Genomic DNA, 19,578 nt, shown 5'->3' on the forward strand with positions numbered 1-19,578 from the left:
AAGTCTTGGTGGTCGATAATGGCAGGAAAAAGCTCTGAGCACGAAGAAAACAACTGGATTTCCAGGCTGAGGAGGTTGTCATCATCAATGGCCCCCTCCCTTTCTCACTGGGTAAAGATTTTTATCTTCAGACTTAGACAGCTTTTTTGTAGTTCAGCGGAATGAAGCCTCAAGCTGTAGCTGAAGAGGGATCCTCTAGGCTGGATACTATTGCTTGGAGGTCCAGTTGAACAGTATCTGCTGCTGCAAAGAAGAACATGGCGGGAGCTACCACAAAGTCAGGCCGACTGGGGATGCACCTTGGGCGGATCGACTGGCAGGTATGTCTTAGTCTTCTGTTAGTTCTTCTGGCACTTTTTGGTAAAAATATTTCTAAGTGCCAAGTCTTAGGGTTAGGCAAGAGCAGGACCTTTAACACAACTTCCAAGGGTTTAGGACCTGGGGGCACCACTAGGGAGAGTTAGGACTCACTCCAGCAGAGGCCAGGTGCAGGGTTTAAGGTCTCTGGAACTTCCTATGTCCCTACAGCTCACACAGACGACCCACCAACAAGCCCTTGGTAGTCCTGGATTAAAACAGCAAAGCAAGCCTCTAGCACCAGGGCAGTCCTTTGGGGAGAAAGGCAGGCCTCAAGCAGTAGGGTAGTTTTCTGAGGGCCCAGCAGTCCTTGTGAAGTCTTCCACAGATAAGGTGTGCACTGAAGAGTTGGTCTGAGAATCCAATATTTATACCAAGTGCCATCCTTTGAAGTGAGAGAATGTTCTAGGCTACCCCCACTTCTGGTTATGTAAAGTTCTTCCCTTTCCCTGCCAATGCTCTAAAAAGCCTGGGATGTCAAAAGACTTGTTTCACGTTCCTTTGTGTGTGTGCTAGAGGCTGCCAATTAAAATGTAAGTGAGGCAGGAAACAGCTCCACCCCTACCATCCTGTAAGGATGGCCCATCCTGTCAACATCTCATCCCCTTTTGTCTCACTGTTTTAGAGGAATACGCAAGGCCAACAGCTAAGCAATTCACAGGAAGTTAACTTATGACCCTGGCAGCGACAGAAATGGTTAGGACCGGCAGATACCAACTTTCTAAAAGTGGAATTTTATGAATTGTGACTTAAAATCCATCTTTACCTTAAAGGATTTTAATTTATAATTAATTTAGGTCCAAACATGACATTCCTACCTGCTCCTAATCAAAAGTTAGTCATTATTACATGTAATAGGGTAATCCAATGTTATCCTATGGGAAAGGTAGGCATTGTTTAAGAGGAATCCCTCATGCAAAATTCTGCACACACAGCTTGGAAATAACCACTAGTGCCTTGCACACAGACACACAGGAGCACACACACACAGACACACACACACACGCACATATGAAATGATAAAAGATTGTTACCATTACTGTTGTTATATTACATAAACACTATACAAAATACACTACCAGGATATAAAAGTACAGTGATAGACGGATGTATCCAAAAAGATGGAGATTTCAGAACACAGTATTGTATTACAAATTTAAGCAAACTAATATAACAGCTAAACATTTCCTTAGTGACATGCATTAACTTGAATACTTTTGGGTAATCAATTGTCACTACTAATAAGTATATGCATGGCACCCTACATTGAAAGACCTGGATGTGTGAGAAAACTCCAGTCTTCCATGCACAGTGGTAATATAAAGCAACTCGTAGCCAGTCTTTACATATGCTTCAAGTCATTGCTTCCACTGTGTCCCACACTGAGGCCTTATCCAACAATAGGTTCCGCTGCCTCTGTACCACATTTTCCACATTCAGAAATGAACTACTAATAGTGTCTGTAACAAATGGCATAATGGAAGGATAATAACAGGTGAAACAACTTAGCTATGCTGCAATATTTTAAGTATTGTGAAATATATCTTCTAGGCACTAACCTGCATTGTTTACAGAGGTGATATGAATATTTATACAATACATAGAAAACCAGTAATACTGTAAGCTAAAGAGGGCTTGTCCTTTTCATCGCTTCGTTTACTGTACTAACCTTATTGTACATTTGATAATCCATTTTCCTAACATTTGAAGGTGCAATGTTACATGAAATCATTGAATAATTAGGATTTTCATTCACTGACCTCTTTGCATTTGGCGCAGGCCTAAACAGAGCAAGGATTGGCTGGAAGAAGGAAAGAACCATAACAATACATCCGAGGACAGGATGAGCACCCTGTGGGTAAAGAGAATGCATTGTAAACACGTTTTTGCTTGCACTATGAAGATAACATTGTTAATTATCTAGGATTATTGCGTGGCCTTAAAGGAGGCTAACAACCTTGTAAAGAAAGACTCAAAATACATACTTGTACAGTGTACTCGGATTACTTTGTATATTGCATCCTAAGTTTTTTTTTTACTGATTATGACCTACCATTTTAATGTAAACTAGGCCTTGGGTCCTCATGTAGACTCTGGTGCTAAATACAGCTGTAACGACTCACTGCAATTATGTAGGAAAATAGATAAACTGTGGGAGAAAGAGGCTGCATTTCCAATGTGAGCTGAGGCTGAACCCCCACAAAGTCCAAATAATCTAATTTTCTACTAAGTAAATAGGTTTCTGCAGGAAATACCTGGCTCACCATTGGTTAGTTGGTGCAGGACACAGAGAAAAGTACACATTGTACTTGAACAGCAGCATTACAAGTAGTACATAAACAAATTGGACTTCCCATACCAAATTTGTACAAAGGAATAACATTTCATGATAAAAATGACACTAAAAAGTGGAAAATTGTGCGTAAGGATCAGCTGTTATTTAAAACGGTTCCATAGGAAATAACAAAAATGATAAATGTTTGCCTCCATTAGGCTGACACTCCTCAACGGAGCACAGTCACATCATCAAAATTAAGGGAGCACCAGACTACCAACTGTCAGCATCTGAAAAATATAGATACCTACAGATCAGACACGCTCTCTGTGCACACTGGGACAATACTGGAGGAGGCGACTTCCTTAGAGGAGAAGCTGACGCTGGATGATCTAGGGAAAAGATTGATGTCCCTGGTCTCCAGGAAAATACTCAATAACTCTCCAGACATTCTCCAGAAGGTAAAGACAGACTGGGAGGAAGACATGGGTGAATTTGATAAGGAGGAATGGGCTAGGACAGTTGCAAAACAGGCCTAGGACAGTTGCAAAACAAAACATTGCCAGGATATGGGGATGGCCATGCAACTGAACCTCGTTGAATGGCAGGGGGAGATGAACTGGTGCACACTGGTGGAAAAGGTGGTCTATGAAGAGAGGGTCTGCCTCATGAAATCAGAGAAAATATGGTCGGCGTGGAGGCCTTTTCGGGGACTAAAGGGGTAATGTGCGAAATTGTGGACTCTCATAGGCACAATGCCCCCCAACATAGATGATTGAGGAAGGGAGAGACACAGACATTTATATCGATATACCCCAGGGAGGAAAGGTCATCCAGTAGAGGAATGCTGTAAATTGAACTGTTGGTGACAAACTGTATTTTGTTCTTGTCTGTGAAAATAATCAAAAGATGTATTAAAAGAGTAAGGGAGCACCAGGACCTTGGTATCATTTAAGGCCAATGGTAAAGAAAGCAGGGCCAAAAAAGGATAACTGTTCAACCCAGTCAAAGAGTTTACCTTTGGGCTTCAAAACGTTTCTAGAGGTCAAATATCTTTAGCTGAGAAAGGCTTTTGCTAGATAACGTTTCACAAGACTAGAAAAGTATTTCTCATGGCCCTAGATGAGACTTAAACTTCGCCGTCAAAAACTACAAAGTTGGAAGATTATGATTAAGATTATGGTGCATATAGCCAGTGAGGATAAATCTTTTCTTAGCAGCTTTGCCACTTTGTTCAGATTCACCAAAGACTAAAATGTCTAAATCTCTTCTTTTGGAACAATACTGTTACTTCTTCCCCAGTGCTTCAAAAGTCTCCAAACCTTAAGGGCATCAGTCCATGGGTTCAGTTTGTGGAAAATCTCTGTAAAACGTCCAAATTCCCCGGTGCAACTGGTTTACTGGTCGTCTTTCAGGTTAAAATAGCTTTCGCCATCTCTAGTATCATCTACACTCTCCATCCATAAAAGCGAAGGTCCAACGTGCAAGCAGGCTCTTTTAGATAGGACCTCTGTCATTGTGGGTTAGCAAGAGTCGATTTTCTTTAGCCCTTTTTGCATTTGTTCAGACACAATAATTAAGGAGATTTATGCGTAAGATGAAAACAACTCTATTTATAGTCTTTTATCAGGCAGGAAGACGTACATTCTTCCAAACAGATGGTTTACTTTTTACCATCTTCTTTTCTGATCAGCTCTATGCTTAAGAGACCATAAGTGCCTCTTTGCAGCATCTTTTTAAACAGTGGGCGCAACTGTGATTGCTGAAAAATCTAATTTAAAAAAGCAAATAAAACTAAAGACGTGACACTTTTATTGCTTTTGTTTTATTACAATGTGGCCAAATTCCTGTTTTAGAAATGGTGCTTTGTAACAGCAGCGTATTTTGTGCTGCAGCAAACAAAAATAGCACTCCTTAGTATTATGCTAACATCTCGACACCAGCTCCCTACAAACTCCATCAGAGGCAGCTTTTGCTTACAAATTAAAATTCCACACTACCAGGAAATGCCAGTCATCCATCGCATACTGGAAGTGGTGCACAGAAATTCTTAGACCCTTTCCAAGCAAAGATATTAAGGGGATGATTGCGACTTTTGCGGTTCATAAAACAAGGCATCCAACCCTACGTATTATGACTTTTCCGCAGGTCTGACGGTGTGTCGGCGGCGAGTCATTGTGGTGGTATGCTTCGGCTCGGGTAATGAGCCTGAAGCCATTGCGGCCATACTGCACTGCCTCTAGCCAGTCGGGCGTAGTGCTTCCTTGAATTATGTTGTGAGAAAAAGTGTGCACACCCGACATGAAGGCATTGGAGGTAAAAAGATGAGTACCAGTTACATCTGGCAAGGTACATTTGCCCTGGAGACAGTTTTCCCCCTCATTACCTGCCTTTCTGCTGACTCTTGCATGGCAGTGTCACCACCAGGAAAAGGTCGGCAGAAAGCCAGGTCATAATTCGCATGTCAGGAAAAATGCCTTCACCGCCTCATGGGATGCTTTTGCTTCTCCCGCAGTGGTAGCTGAATTGTCAGTGATGGTGTTGGTCTAGTGGCAGTCTTGCCGCTCATATAATCAGGCGGGTGGACCGCAGAGGAAGCAGTGGTCATACAGCCGAAAATGTGACGTGGGCCAAAGACACTAACTGCTAAGCAGAGTGAAAAGAAGCTGTGTGTGGGTCAGTTGCCTTCCTGAAAATTAATATACTCCTGCCTTTAATGTTTAACAGTTGTCAAGAGTGCTCTAGGGAGAAAGAGGTATAAAGCACAACTGTTAACTGTGGACCACAAAACGATGTTCCTGAACAAAGGGATTAGGCTGCTTGCTAAACACTAGATCGAGGTTAGGAAAGTACTATAACAATTCACAAAAGTCTCAAAAGCAGCTTATATAATCAAAATGCAATGTTTCCACTGGGATTTTGCTATATTTATTTATCTGCATCTTGTGAAAATTGAGTTTGTAGGTATTTCTTCACATACTTTAGCAAAATAAGACTTTAGTTGACTTATAGGTGTTAAATCTGGCATTATATTTGCAAACAAAGTGGGTTTTGTTCTTTTACACACATTTCTACAGCACATACAGTCACATAAGTGGTTTTACATCCATGTTACATTTTTCTTCAAGCGTTAGTTGTTAATCTGTGGACAATCCTTTCTGTAAGCTTTTATCTGAGTCTTGGCCATTGCACAACTTTCATCACTTCCTTACAGAAAACCTATGAATGTCTCAAATAAGCCAAACTAATCACGAAAATTAGTTTTTAGTTTTAGAGAAGTGCACATGCTGCTGCACTTTCCTAAGTAAGTCTCAGCTTCCGCGAAGTCCAAATACTAGACGTCTAATGTCCGTAAATGACCGAAAATCTGTCAAAACATGACAAACGGATGGAATTGCTTTTTACAAGTTACTAAAAGTATTTCCTGTTGTATATAGAGACTTTGTAGAAAAGACGAGATCAATAAAATGCCCCTTGATCTTATGCAGCTATTTTATTAGATGTGAACAATGCCTTCGGCCTGCTGAGATGGAAATTTTTGTTTACAATTTTAGCAAAATGTAAATGCTAATGCTCTCTGTGATGCAAACTCTCTACCATTAATCAACAAAAGTTACAAACCTGTTGTAGCAGTGGGGCAACTTCCCACTAGCAACAATAGGTCATGTTTCCCGGATTAAAATATCAATATTTCCTTCATGATTGTTTTTTATGACTTTTCCCTGCTATTATCTAATGCTTTTGTGCCAAAATAAATTAAATGTTTCCAGTTTTATTTAGGCCCATAAATAATCCAGAGTCTGGATCAAGATTTTAAAAGTAAAGGGATGGGGTGGTTTAGGCCTCTACAATCTCTTCTGTACTATCTAGTGCTTTTTGCAACACAAATTCGGCGGCGTCCAGATCTGCCCAGTTGTTAAGCTACCAAAAAGAGTTCGGTATAAGACTAACAATTATAAGGAAAAAATAGAGGAAAGCTTCTACCTCATGAAACGTCATTGGCTGACTGTGGAATCTCTCCAAGGTTGTGACACCAAAATGGCCTCACAGGTGCTTCGAAATACTAGACCTTTTTGCAGGCAATATCTTAAAATTATTTTACACTTTCCACTTCAGAGCTAGGAAATGTATTGGCTGGTACTAGGTTTCCTTTATTGAGCAACTGTTCTTGTATTTATATAGCTCTTACTACCCCTGACACCGCATCAAATTGCTTTTCGGCGAGTAGCACGCTAATCCGGAACCAAAAAGAATTAGTGGTAAATTAGTATAGGGAAATATGAGTTAATTTGAGCGGTGAACATGTGAGTCTGTTAATTGAATTGAAAAGGACATTGGAGGACTATAAGAGGGAAGAGTCTAGAAAGTGTTTATTGGGAGATCATCGTAGCAGGAGGAGGTTTGGGATGAGTAAAGGAGAGATGGGGAGATGGAGGAGGGAAGAGTCTTTAGAAATGGATTAGAGAGATCATAGTAGTAAAATTAATTTTCGGATGAATCTAAGGAGGGATACATGAGGGAAGAAGCCATATTAACGAAAGGTAAGAAGGTTTAACTGGTTTGGTTTATGACCACAAAGGTCGTTTCTAAATTAACAGGACAGCTCAGTCATTGTTGAGAGGTTTTAATTTCCAAACAATGTTTTTCAACAGATGGATGCTGTATTACAAACGGTTAAACTTAATGAAAAATGTTCTGGGCTACCTCTATATTGCCTTGATGTGATGACAAAGTAGAGGGAGATTCAAAGTATATGTTTTGGGAACATTCTGCTCTTTCCAAACATTGGTCTGATAGTTTTAATTTTTTGGGTCAGGAATTGGGTTTTTTGCTGTTTCAGACCCCAAACATTATTAATTTTGGTTTGGCAAATGAAAAGGCGATAAGAGGCTTTCAGAATAAATGCATGATTTTTAGGTCATTGTTAATAGCACAGATTTTTATAACTAATTTCTGGAAATCTTCTACCATACTAATAGACTAAATGTGGAGAGTTAACAGACATAAACTTTGGGTTCATAGGCAAATTAACAAAGTGGATGAGTGTTACAAAATGTGGAGGAAGTTTGTCAAGTCATGTATTGAAGCCTAGCAAATTTACAATGGCATATTGGTCAGGTACAGTGATTAATATTGTGTAAAATACCTTCAATTATTTTGCAATTGCATGAAGTAAGCAAGTAGCACTTTAATACTGATTCTTGGAATTTGCATGCAAAGTGTTAGTTTTGTAGATCATCAATAATAAAAAAATAAAGATACGGGATGAGTGCAGTAAACAAGGTTACAAAGGATAATTTCAGTATATGATCCTCACTAGTCAAATTATGGGGTTAATCAGTGATGGTTTTATCATTACATTTTCCTGGTAAGTACTGTCACTCTTTAAATACGGATGTATGACGTTACCACGCATACTATTACCACGCATACCATTACAATGCGGTATTTACAACGCATACCGTTACAACGCATAGCGCTTTGAGGTGCTGGATAGTGGTAAGTATAATTTTATATTCCAACTCCAGTCCCCGTGGATACTAGGGAAGGTGTTGGATATAAAATTAAACTTATTCCCTATCCTAGAGCGCCCCCCAGCGCAATGCGTTGTAATGGTATGCGTGGTAATGCCTGCGTTGTAAGTGTAGTGCATGGTAAAAAATGCGTGGTAAATGTTGTATACCTTTAAAGACAGAAGATCTGTTTAGCAGTTATTTATTCTTCTGTTCCATTACAGACATGTTGGAAATGAAGGACTTGGTCAGATAAAATGACTTCTCATTGAGGATATTCTGCACAATTGGAGAGCCCCCACGACTGTGGGGCCTCCCGCCAAGAGTGTGGAGGCCCTTTGTGAATCATGCCCATAGTGTGCAATTTACACCTAATTGCCTATGGTGGAATGGGGTTAATGGGCTAATAACATGTTATCCCCCATTTTGCTGTGTGCAATTAGGGCATGTGCGCCCTTCGATTTGCATGAGTCTTTAATTGGTGAATATTAGATGAGCAAAGCCCTTGCTTTGTGCAGGTTACGCACAAGTTGCAATCCTGTGATGGGCTCAAACACGTTTTTGCACCAGTTTTAGAATTAGTGAGTAGTATGATTTATATTACTTTTGCTGCACTACGGCTTGATTGCTACACATTTGGCCACTGTGTTTCTTTGCTTATTACAATTTTTGATGTTCATGATTAGGAATATCATGAACTGGAAAGGTTAGCAATGAGGCAAAATTATCAGGCTTTCGTGGCAGGAGTGTGAACCTCCATTTTCTATGTTTTCAAACATTATATACTGCATTGAATTATCTACTTCTGAAGTCAGAACTGTACAGCTCACTTATTTCAGATTACCTCTGGTGTTTCCAGCCATTTAGTAATCACAAACAATATATAATGTGTGCAATTTATTGCCAATTTTTTCCGGGTCAGTTTCATTTTGTTATCTTTCCATTGAGTTCTTTGATGAAGTGCTTTCTCTTGTTATACACGGTTTTACTCTGTATATATCTATATATTTCTGAGGTAATATAAAATTATTCTGTATTTACAATAACTCTGGATGGACATTCACATCTTTTTGCAACTGTAATAACTGTGTTGCGTGGAACTCTGACTCCGCCTCACACACTGTCCTCTCAGCTAATGACGGTGACTTGGACAACCGGGTACCAATTGTCCTGGTTAATGACAGGAACTTCCAGTCTCACCTGTATATTGCTGGGCAGTTGAAGCAACTATAATCATCATCTACAACCTTTTCAAGGCTTTAACTGTGGCACTATGTATGCAAAATATAGAGGATATTTTTGCTGTGTTTAATGCACATGAATAATGTGTTAAGAATTAGAGGTATTTACTAAGAATGTGGGTTATTAGTTGAGTAATAGATCCACTATTGTCTCCTTACTGGGAACCAAGTACTGCATTGTAGCACTTGAGTCTCTTAGGGTAGCAAACTAAAGCATACTAAATACTATGCACTAAATTATGAATGTATACATCAGATAAATGAAAATACCTTTAGTGACATTTTCAAATCACATTACCTCTAGTGGGTTTTGAACCTCAATCCCAATACCCCCACCTTGACCTGATGCAACCTTACAATATAAAGGGGTGTCAAAGCTAGTAGACCTGCCTCATATACTATGTCAAGAGGTTACCACATCAATATAAAAAGCAAACTTATTGGTTTTCTCAAGGAGCCACGCATCAATGTATAATGCAGGCATATTGGCTTTGTCATCACAGGTTAAAAATCACCATTAAGCCCAATGGAAGCAATAATCAGGTTTCATCATTAATATAACGATTGCAATAATAATTACCAATAATCATTGACAATAACGTATTCTGAATAAAGCATTTTTAAAAGCATCCACACATTTGTTAGAGTCTTTCCTTATTTTTTTCAGGCCACATACTGCAGCCATAGGACCAACCACTAGAATTCCCTTGTTAGACGTGCCATCCTAGGGTGGTCTTCCCCCAAACTTTTTGCCTGCTTATCTCCTATTTTTGCTGATTTGTTTTGCTGGCCTTAGGACTCCGAGTACTTTATCACTGCCATACAGTGCTACTGTGCATGTTCTACTCCCCTAAAACATGGCTTGATTGATGTATCCAGAGTTGGCACACCTAATTTATTTAAAAATCACTAGTACAGTGCACTACATATGTCCAGGGACAGTAAATTAAATGCCGCTAGTGGGCCTACAGCACTGATTCTGTCACCCACATATGTAGCACTTTAAACATGTCTCAGGCCTGCCACTGTAGAGCCTGTGTGTACAATTTACACTGCCATTTAGACTTGACATTTAAAACCCATTGCTGATCCTTTTTTTTTAAATATATTTTAATTGAGTTCTTGGCAAAGATTCAATAGCATAATGATTACAAAATATCCCCCCAAAAATTCACAATCCCACAACTAAATCTGACCATAATGAACAAGGATACATTAAAATTGCCCAAAATAAGTACAAAACGCACAAAGGATTTATATTTAAGCATAAACATGATATTCCAAATATCCAGTACTGAACATTTTTCTCAATCAAAATAATCTTTCCAGATTTTGGTAAATTTACACAATGCTCCCATCCTTTTTGCATACAAATATTCACTGCTCCTAACTCTCTTGATTTTTTGAAAATACTCATCTACTGTTGGAATTATTTCTGTTTTCCAATATTTAAGAATCAGAGATCTGGCAATTGCAACAATGATATACAAAAGCTTCACTAAGGAATCTTCCAAATTAAGCTCTGGATCAACTCCAAGTATAATTAAATTATTATAACTAACAATCGTAAAATGCAAATATTGAGGCAATATAAAAAACATATTTTCCCAAAAAACCTTAATTTTGGGGCAAGAGGCAATGATATGCGACCAATTAGTCAAATCCGGTTGGGTGCATCTAAAGCAAGTAAGCAACATATTACTATACATTTTTGACATGACTGCAGGCGTATAATACAACAGCCATTTGCTAAAGAAAAGCATACGTCTCCAATTGGCACCTCTAAGAACCGTGAAGTTTAATTTATTTAGGGTTTTCCAGAATGTATCCTTTAAGTTGAAGCTTTCATGCTTTTGCCATTTTTTAATCGCTTTGGCACTTAAATCCTCCTCCCTACTTTGCGCCAAACTTTTCCTCCATGCTCCCGCCCTCTTGAATACTGGGGACCAAAAAAGATCACTCGTTAAATTAGAGATTTGGCTTATCTGTGTTATGTCTATATAACCCATTAACCTATAAAATTCTGCGTATGAGCCCATGAGAAGAAAATGTCCATGTATTAACAAAGACATCTCATCAAGAGTCAACCAAGCTCCATTTTTAATAAAATGAAATAAGTTAATGAACCCATATCTCGCCCAAGCGTGTATAATATCAGGTTCTAATCTGGTCCCCATTCCAAAGACAGCCTCTCTTAATGGAGTTACTAAGGTCAGGAGAGAAAGTGAGTACCTTTTCAGCATAACATCTCGCTTTTTGAGAAACCAACGCAAAGTCTTATATCTGACTAATATGGGTGATTTAAAAATCGCGAGTGGAGAAGGAATCTTTGTTTCTTTACAGATTAAATCAAAAATGAAATTAATAAATAATACACCTCTATATGCTGGATATTTAAATCTCGAGAGATACTGTGCAAAATATGCATAGTAATAATCTTTCAAATTTGGTAAACCAAATTTGCCGTGTTCCTTATCTGCATACAGGGTTTCTATAGCTATTCGTGGGGTCTTTTTAGCCCAAACGAAGGCTGAAAAAAGGGATTCAATTCTTGAAAAAAAATAGCCTGGAAGGGAACAGGAGATGGTAGAAAACAAAAAATTAAATAGAGGGAGTATTGACATTTTAATTAAAGCCACTCGGCCTAGAATGGATAAAGGCAGTGCTTCCCATCTTAGAATCATATCAGGCACTTTCCTAATTAAGGGTTCAAAATTCAGCATATATAGATCATGAAGTGAGGATGTAAAATATACCCCTAGATATCTTTTGGGTTTATTGTTAATACATCTCTGAATATCTGGATGCAAATCTGGATTTGTATTACCGCAAATTATGATCTCAGTTTTCCTTTTATTAATACGATACCCCCCCAAAGCTTCAAATTGTGTGAAGAAAAAGCTTGTTCTTGCGACTGCATCTCAGATTTCAACAAAAGCATGATATCATCTGCGTACAGTTTGATCTTATCCATACCATCTATCGGCGGAGAAATATCTTTACTTTTTCTTATTGCAGAGGGTAAAGGCTCAATAAAAAAAAGCGAAAAGAGTGGGAGAAAGAGGACTACCTTGCCTCGTTCCTCTTTGAACTGGGATTGACCCTACCATCGATTTATTGATAAGAATATGAGCTTTTGCCCCCTGGTACAGATTTTTAATTAAAGCAATAACTTGAGAAGGAATACCAAATCGATATAAAAAAAAAGAGTGTCCCAAACTACTAAATTGAAAGCTTTTTCTGCGTCTAAAAGAAGAACTAAAGCCGATACCTTACGTGTTTCAAAGAAATCTAGTGCCTCTACTAAATAATGTGTGTTAGTGAGCAATTGTCGGCCGGTGATGAATCTATTCTGGTCTGCATGAATTAACTGACGCAACCTTATTAAAACGGATAGAAAGCAATTTTGTAATAATTTTGTAGTCTGAGTTTAATAAAGTTATGGGCCTGTAAGAGTTTGGGTCTTCTGCTTCTTTTCCTATTTTCAAAAAACTGACCACTGTACCATCATAGAAGGATGTCAGGATCAATCCCCCCTGAAGCATCAAATTTACTAATAAAAGAAGTACTTTAGAAAGACAGCCAAAAAATGTGATGAAAAATTCGGCCGGAAGTCCATCTGGACCACAGGCCTTACCGTTTGGCAGATTTTTTACTACCAACTCCAATTCGTTAATAGAAAAAAAAAAACACCATTACTTCTTGATCCGTGTTGGAAAGAGAAGGAAGGGAGTATTTATTTAGGAACTCATTTAAACTGAATTGATCATTGCTAATCCTTAAACTCTTCTTTTATTACATATAAGTTACCCCTAAGGTAGGCCAGAGGTAGCCCATGGGGCAGGAAGCCGGGAAATCAAAAGGTAGACAAGCTCTTATGAGTTCTGCATGTCTTGGTAGTGAAAAAGTTCCAAACTTGTTTTTTACCACTGGGAGGCTTACACCTCTACTAGGTTAACATTGGGAATTTCATATTACATTTAATAAGCTGTAATTCCGAATTGAGAGAAGGTAGAATTGTCGTGTTTAATACCTCTGGAATGGTAATGACAAACCCTCTTTAAAGGTAAAGATGCATTCAAAGTTACAATTCTGAAAATGCCACTTTTAGGAAATGGACATTGTCCTACTCTTAGCCCTTTGGTGTCTGCTGCCGGTCTATGATCGCTGGGTGGGCAACATATCACTGTGTGTATTCTCTCTAGACAGTCCAACACAAAGGAAGGCTGGTTATGACTTCATGCATCTTCCTAGGTGAAAAGGTGGGAGGAGCTGGGCACAGCCTCATACTTACACTTGAATAGGATGGACCCTGCCTATATACAAAGGGCTGCCTACCCCCTGTACTGAGTTTGCAGCCAGGGAAGGAAGCAAGTAACTCTGTGCACTCCAAAGAGCCTTCTTTGAATTCACCCCCACTTCCAAGGCAGAACTGGGTATAAGAACTGGACCTCTGACCCTACCAATTCAGTACACTTCTTGACCTGAAACCAACTTGCAAAGAAGGACAACTGTTGTGCTGAGGACTGTGACACATTTGGACTATTGCTCTGGAAGACTGCTGCCTTTCTGTCCTCTGTGCTGCCTGCTGCTTTCCCTGGCTGGACCCACATCTTCGGACTAGCCTCCTGTTCTTCAAAGACTCAGGGACATCAAAGTCTTTCACCCTGTTCCTGTGCCTGGTTCATTGGAAGTGAACCCAGTGCTTGCTCCAGTGGAAACAAAGCATCTTCTGCTGCGATGAGCAGAACATACTCATTGCCACTGTTGCAGGAACAGAACTCGCGCATCACACTTGGAACCAGCACATCGCTATCGGAACTGCTGCATCGCCACCACTGCTGAAATCAATGCATCTCTTTGTTTGTATGGAGAAACCCGCTGCACCAGCTTCGAACCAACGCACCTCGGAACCAAAGCTTCATCTTTGGAACCAATGCATCGCAATCCTTGTGGGAGAAAAATCAATGCATATTGTGTTGCAACCAGGATTAAGGTACATTGGTAAGCAGAGGCACCCCGTACCTTTGTACACATTTTTTGTAATTTAGGCACTTTATTTGGCACTGTGGATTCTATTCATCACATTTAACACTGGGTTGCACTAATAGGGAACAGTTGTATAAATAGAACCGGGACCTACAGTGGAAGACCGTATATGATTAATTGCCCATGCTGCACACAAAGTCGTGGCAGCTATAGACAGACATATGTCCATTTGTATCTGTTCTAGCACCTAGGTCAGGTCATCATTGTTTTTTGATTTAGTGAGTGGGGGACTGACCTGGCTGATATAGAACCCCCTAGGCTCCTTGCTGAATTTAACATTGGTAAGCGGACCCTCTTGTATCCGGCCCGTGCTCCATCGCGTTTTGCCTGAAATCTTCAGTGAGACAAATTAACTCTTTAAGCGCTATTTGCTTCCAAGCGTTATTTGAGCATTCAATCTTTATAAATTCATGTCTCAACTTCTACAAATTGGATTTTTGTTGTTTTGGTCTGGTTTTATTTATACAATTATAATATATTTTTCTAAACTGGTGTGAAATCATTTTGTGGTGTTTCCGCTGTGTTACTTTTTGAAGTGTTGCACAAATACTTTATCTCTTAAGTTAAGCCTGACTGCTCTGTGCCAAGCTACCGGAGGGTAAGCATAGGTTAATTTATGGTGTGTATCTGACTTACCCTGACTAGAACTGTGGTTCTTGCTTTGACAGGGTGCATGCCTCTTTCGACCAGAAACCCAATTTCTAACATCCCTGCACCCCAAAGCTAAAAAGCACCAAGCCCAACTTTCAGGAATGCTTAATTCTCAATAATAAACTGTCCTGGAGCCATGCTTGTGAGGTCCTAGGAGATGTAGGGTGAGTTTCTAAATCACTTTCGAAAGGTGCTGCTGCACTCCGTACAGCCCCCCACACCACTGGAAAATAATGTTGGTGGTGCCCTGTCCCTCCTTGGGGCACCACAAGGAAAAAAACGACTTAAATAGACTCTTCATTGGACAATATTGACCGTAATGAGCAGCTCCTGCCCTTTTGTATTCAATGTGTGGCTGTGCACTGCATGTTTTTAGTAGTTTTTCTTTTTTTAAATCCTTGGTGTCCCTGCCCACTGGTCACCCTGGTGTAGGTAGTCCTAGTGGGTGCGGTGAGGGAAGCCAACTCTCGGTGTGTTGTCGGCTCCTCGCTCACACACATACCTTGTGTATGGCGCAAGGAGCCAGCACTTCTGTTGAACCACCTACACTTTGAGAACTGCACATTCTGCATCCTCACTTTACTGTCATTTAGCTCTCAGGTCGCTGGCTCTGATTTTCATTGGACAACACCATTTTTCAGAATTGATCTTGCAGGGGGTGCTACTCAGTCATCCATCTCTTAGTCTTCACCATATTCGCTAGTAGCTTCTGTACTATATTGTGGTAGTCCAGGTGTTGAAATGTTAACTCTTCAGAAGGAATTTGTCTCTATTAAAATTACTAAATGTAGTATTCTTGTCAGGTATCTACATTAGCAGCATCACTGGTCAACTACATCTCTCCCAAATGAGTTTACTGTGCAGTTGGAGTCTACTAGTAAGTGGTTTACAGTAAAATGTATTTAAATAATTTCAATCAGAAAAATACATTTAATTTTATATACATGAAATCAATGTTTTTTCCATAATTGTTGCTAGTTTGGTTTCACAAACATTATATATTGTACACATCACTCTTAAATATTACCATTCCTCCGTGTTCAAATATTAAATCTTGATTATAGAAAGAATTTCTAAAAACAATACAACAAAGATGGCTTATAAAGATACATGTTTTACTTACACCACTCCAGCGCATCTTTGACACAAATGCTAGGATGAATGCAATTATAGTTGCAATTACACTCAAGACCATCAGAAACATGTGGGCCTAAAGAAAAGAAAATATGCTGGTTACTATGTGCACCATTGTTAGACCAAAAATATAGAATTAACGCAGATGCCTGTCTCACACACTAAGCAAAATGCCACACGCACAATTCTGCACTTACAAAAGTGGTTACATTGTGCACTATAAATTCACAAAATATGTTGCATGAAACATGAACTGTTTCAATACTCAAAGCTTCTACTAGAAGTTTTCTAAAATGCGCATATTTCCCTCTGGAACACAGTAGTAGAGATGCTTGTTGGATCACAGATTTAGACCATACCATATATATGTAAGGCAGTGCACAGCACAACTGTGTGCCAGTTTTGAAGATTGGAGTAGTTGTTGATTTGTCCTGTTTCTGGCTATACTGTTGGCAGCTCAAGCACAAACAAGGGCACTTTCAGAATTCAGGACCCTATTCACAAAGGTAAATTTACATATGTAGATCTACTCCTGCACCTAGATGTTAGTCTGCTTTTTTGCTATTCACCATTTCCGAGTTTAGATTTACACTAAAGTGTAGACCAACAGGTCTCCTCCCAATCAATTCAGGGGTGGAGACATCCTAGACTGAATTCATGAGTGTAAGTATACTAATTTTACATATAACTGGAGATTTCAGTCAGCATGGCATAGATCTCCCTGTAGCACAGGGAAAATTAATAACATGCATTAATGTTAAAAACGTATGTATATATATCAAATATAAAAATTATTTTTACCATAAAAATAATAAAATGAAAAGTTACAGCTAATTAACTCTTCACAATAAGCCTATTAAATAATTTCATCATCATTATCTTTTTTCATTTAAAAACCATAAAAGTGCTACAAATATTTAAATCAATATAAAATAAATGGCCTTTACAAATGAAGGTACTACAGTATTTACATTATCTTACCCAATAGCTGAAGTGCAGCAAACAGAAATTGACTTACAGTAAATCATATTTAAGGATGATTAAGCATCTATAACTAAAGGGAAACTGGTCTCTATTGATCAAATATGGTGTCTTTAAGAACAGGGACAAGCAACCTACGTTTAGGAACCAAATAAAATCTACAAAAAGACAAAAAGAGTGTTACAATTTGTAGAGAAACATTATCACAGGGATGAAAAGTCAGATTCTTTAGAATCCAAGCCTTTGCCGTGCAATTTGGGTGGTAGAAGCTTCATCAATTCATGGCCAAGTCTTGGAACAAGCTTCTTTATTTCATTCGGTTTGCCCCAAGTCTTCTCAAAGTCAGGAAGAATTGAAAACTTGGCTGTTTAACAACTAGGCCCTCTATCTCTTCCGCCCTCCTGTCCATTTCTTTGAGCTAGCACCAAGACAGCTTTGAGTAACCTTGCGCTTTACAAATTTACCTAACATTAACTAAGAGTTGGGGGAGGAGTCTGGCCACCAACTGAAATAGACACCTTCACATAGAGCTGCGAGACTCTGAGGGCAAAGGATTTTCCACACAGCTGTCAAGAGGGGTCCATCGGGCCAGAATGAAAGCAACATGAATGAGACAACAGCGATGTAACTTTGAGGTTATTGAGATTATTTTTGACATGAGAAATTAGAGTTAAACTCAGTTCTTGAATGAAATCCTGAAGCACAGTTGTTTCTTCAGCCAAGCTGAGCATCACAACTCAATCTGTCAGGAAAGAGTCAGTTGCTCAAGAGATAGGTGGCAGTCCTTGCTTTTACCCCTGAGGCTACTTCAGGGGAATTAAATTACTCTTGACCTCTCTGGCTGAACTCTACACACTGGCAGAGGGAAAGTGCAGGGCATGTTGAGGGAACATTAGATCACCATTTCTGTAGCTGAGAGAGTCTGTAAAAAAGGAATCACTTTGTCAGGAAACTGCCTGATTCTGAAGAGTTAAGAGAAATTTCCTATATTGAAGTGGAAAGGCTGACCTGTGCGAGAACTTTCAACTCTGAGGCATTTATTTCTCTTCATTTGACAGCTCAGACTCTGCTATGCAACATGGGAATTCCTATCAGAGTGTGGAGGGAACTTCTCTATGAAGTGGAAAGCTGTGTGACATTTCTGATACAATGTTTTTCAGCAACCCCTGTTTGAAAACATACATCCGTCATTTTTAGAATCCCAGAAGTCTGTGGAAAAAATTACTCATTCTTTCAGGAAACACAGCAGGGGAAAGCTGTGTGAAAGTTCATACACTATTTTTCAGCAACCCCCGTTTGAAAGCATGAAGCCATAATTCTTTAGAATCCCAGAAGTCTGTGAAAAACCTACTCATTCGGTCAGGAAACAGCCTGATTCTTAAGAGGTAAGTGGACTTCCCTTTCTAGAGTGGAAAGGTTGCTGTGTGAATTTTTGAATTAATGTTGTACTTCTCACAGGGCATAGTAGAAGCATATGAGAACTTTCAACCCTGAGGTATCTCTCTTCATTTGACACGTTAGACTCTACTACACACTTAGGTATAGACTCTACTACACAATTAGGTAGACAAGGGAATTCCTATCAGCAAAGGTTGTAGAGCAAACTTAGATGAACAGGATGAAGCTGTATGACAGTTTTGATACACTGTTTTTCAGCAATCCCTGTTTGAAATCATGCTGCTTTCAGTTTGAGACTCTGAGATGTCTGCCCTCATCCAAATATGTATTTGGGTTTATAGTGTTCCTACTAAACTGCTTTGTGAGGTGACTGAATTTCATATTTGGTTACCAGGCTGTACCCTTATTTTAAAAGAGATCTCTACTGTGGTGTAACGATTAAGGATTGGGATCTATGGATGTCAAAATTTCAGATTTTGCGACAGAAATGAATTCTCGAAGGATGGACCTAAATACTTTTTATACCAAAGTGGAAACTCTATATAAACAAACCTCCCTTTAGGAGGAAAGATTAGAAAATGTACTGGGGTCCAGATATCTGGCATTTAAAACTAAAAGTAATAGATTTGTAAAACAGGGCCCAAAGAAAAAACTTTGTTTTTATGGAATTCCAGAAAAAATGGAAAATAATAATGATGTGAAGAGCTTGCTACTAACTTTAATACTGCAGTTACTGAACATATTTTGTGCAAACTCTTCAGCAACAGGAAGCTTACAGGATTAGGTCAAGAACTTCAACCCTTGAATGTGGACTTAGATCAATTATTGTGTGCCTCTTGCATCATGAACAGGTCCATCAAATACTAACAGCTGCTCATAAACATGGTCCTTAGAACTTGGAAGTCCATAAAGTATAATGCCAAATGAAAAGCGTTCCTGCAACTTAGGCCAAGGGTTCGGAAAAAGGATATAAAAATAT

The 19,578-nt window shown here is 39.1% G+C and overlaps 1 protein-coding gene across 1 annotated transcript in view; it reads right to left on the minus strand.

Moving 5' to 3' along the window:
- The window catches only part of LOC147747647 (ferric reductase 1-like), a 400,432-nt gene that overhangs the window by 60,053 nt on the left and 320,801 nt on the right, over window positions 1–19,578 (minus strand). The window contains exons 14-15 of the mRNA XM_086954577.1: window positions 16,210–16,296; window positions 2,118–2,209 (exon numbers count right to left, since the gene is read on the minus strand). Coding sequence (XP_086810703.1) covers window positions 2,118–2,209; window positions 16,210–16,296 — 179 coding nt within the window. The remainder of the gene's footprint in view (window positions 1–2,117; window positions 2,210–16,209; window positions 16,297–19,578) is intronic.

The sequence above is a fragment of the Lissotriton vulgaris genome, chromosome 1_1 (assembly GCF_964263255.1).
Source record: "Lissotriton vulgaris chromosome 1_1, aLisVul1.2, whole genome shotgun sequence".
Classification (NCBI taxonomy): Eukaryota; Metazoa; Chordata; class Amphibia; order Caudata; family Salamandridae; genus Lissotriton; species Lissotriton vulgaris.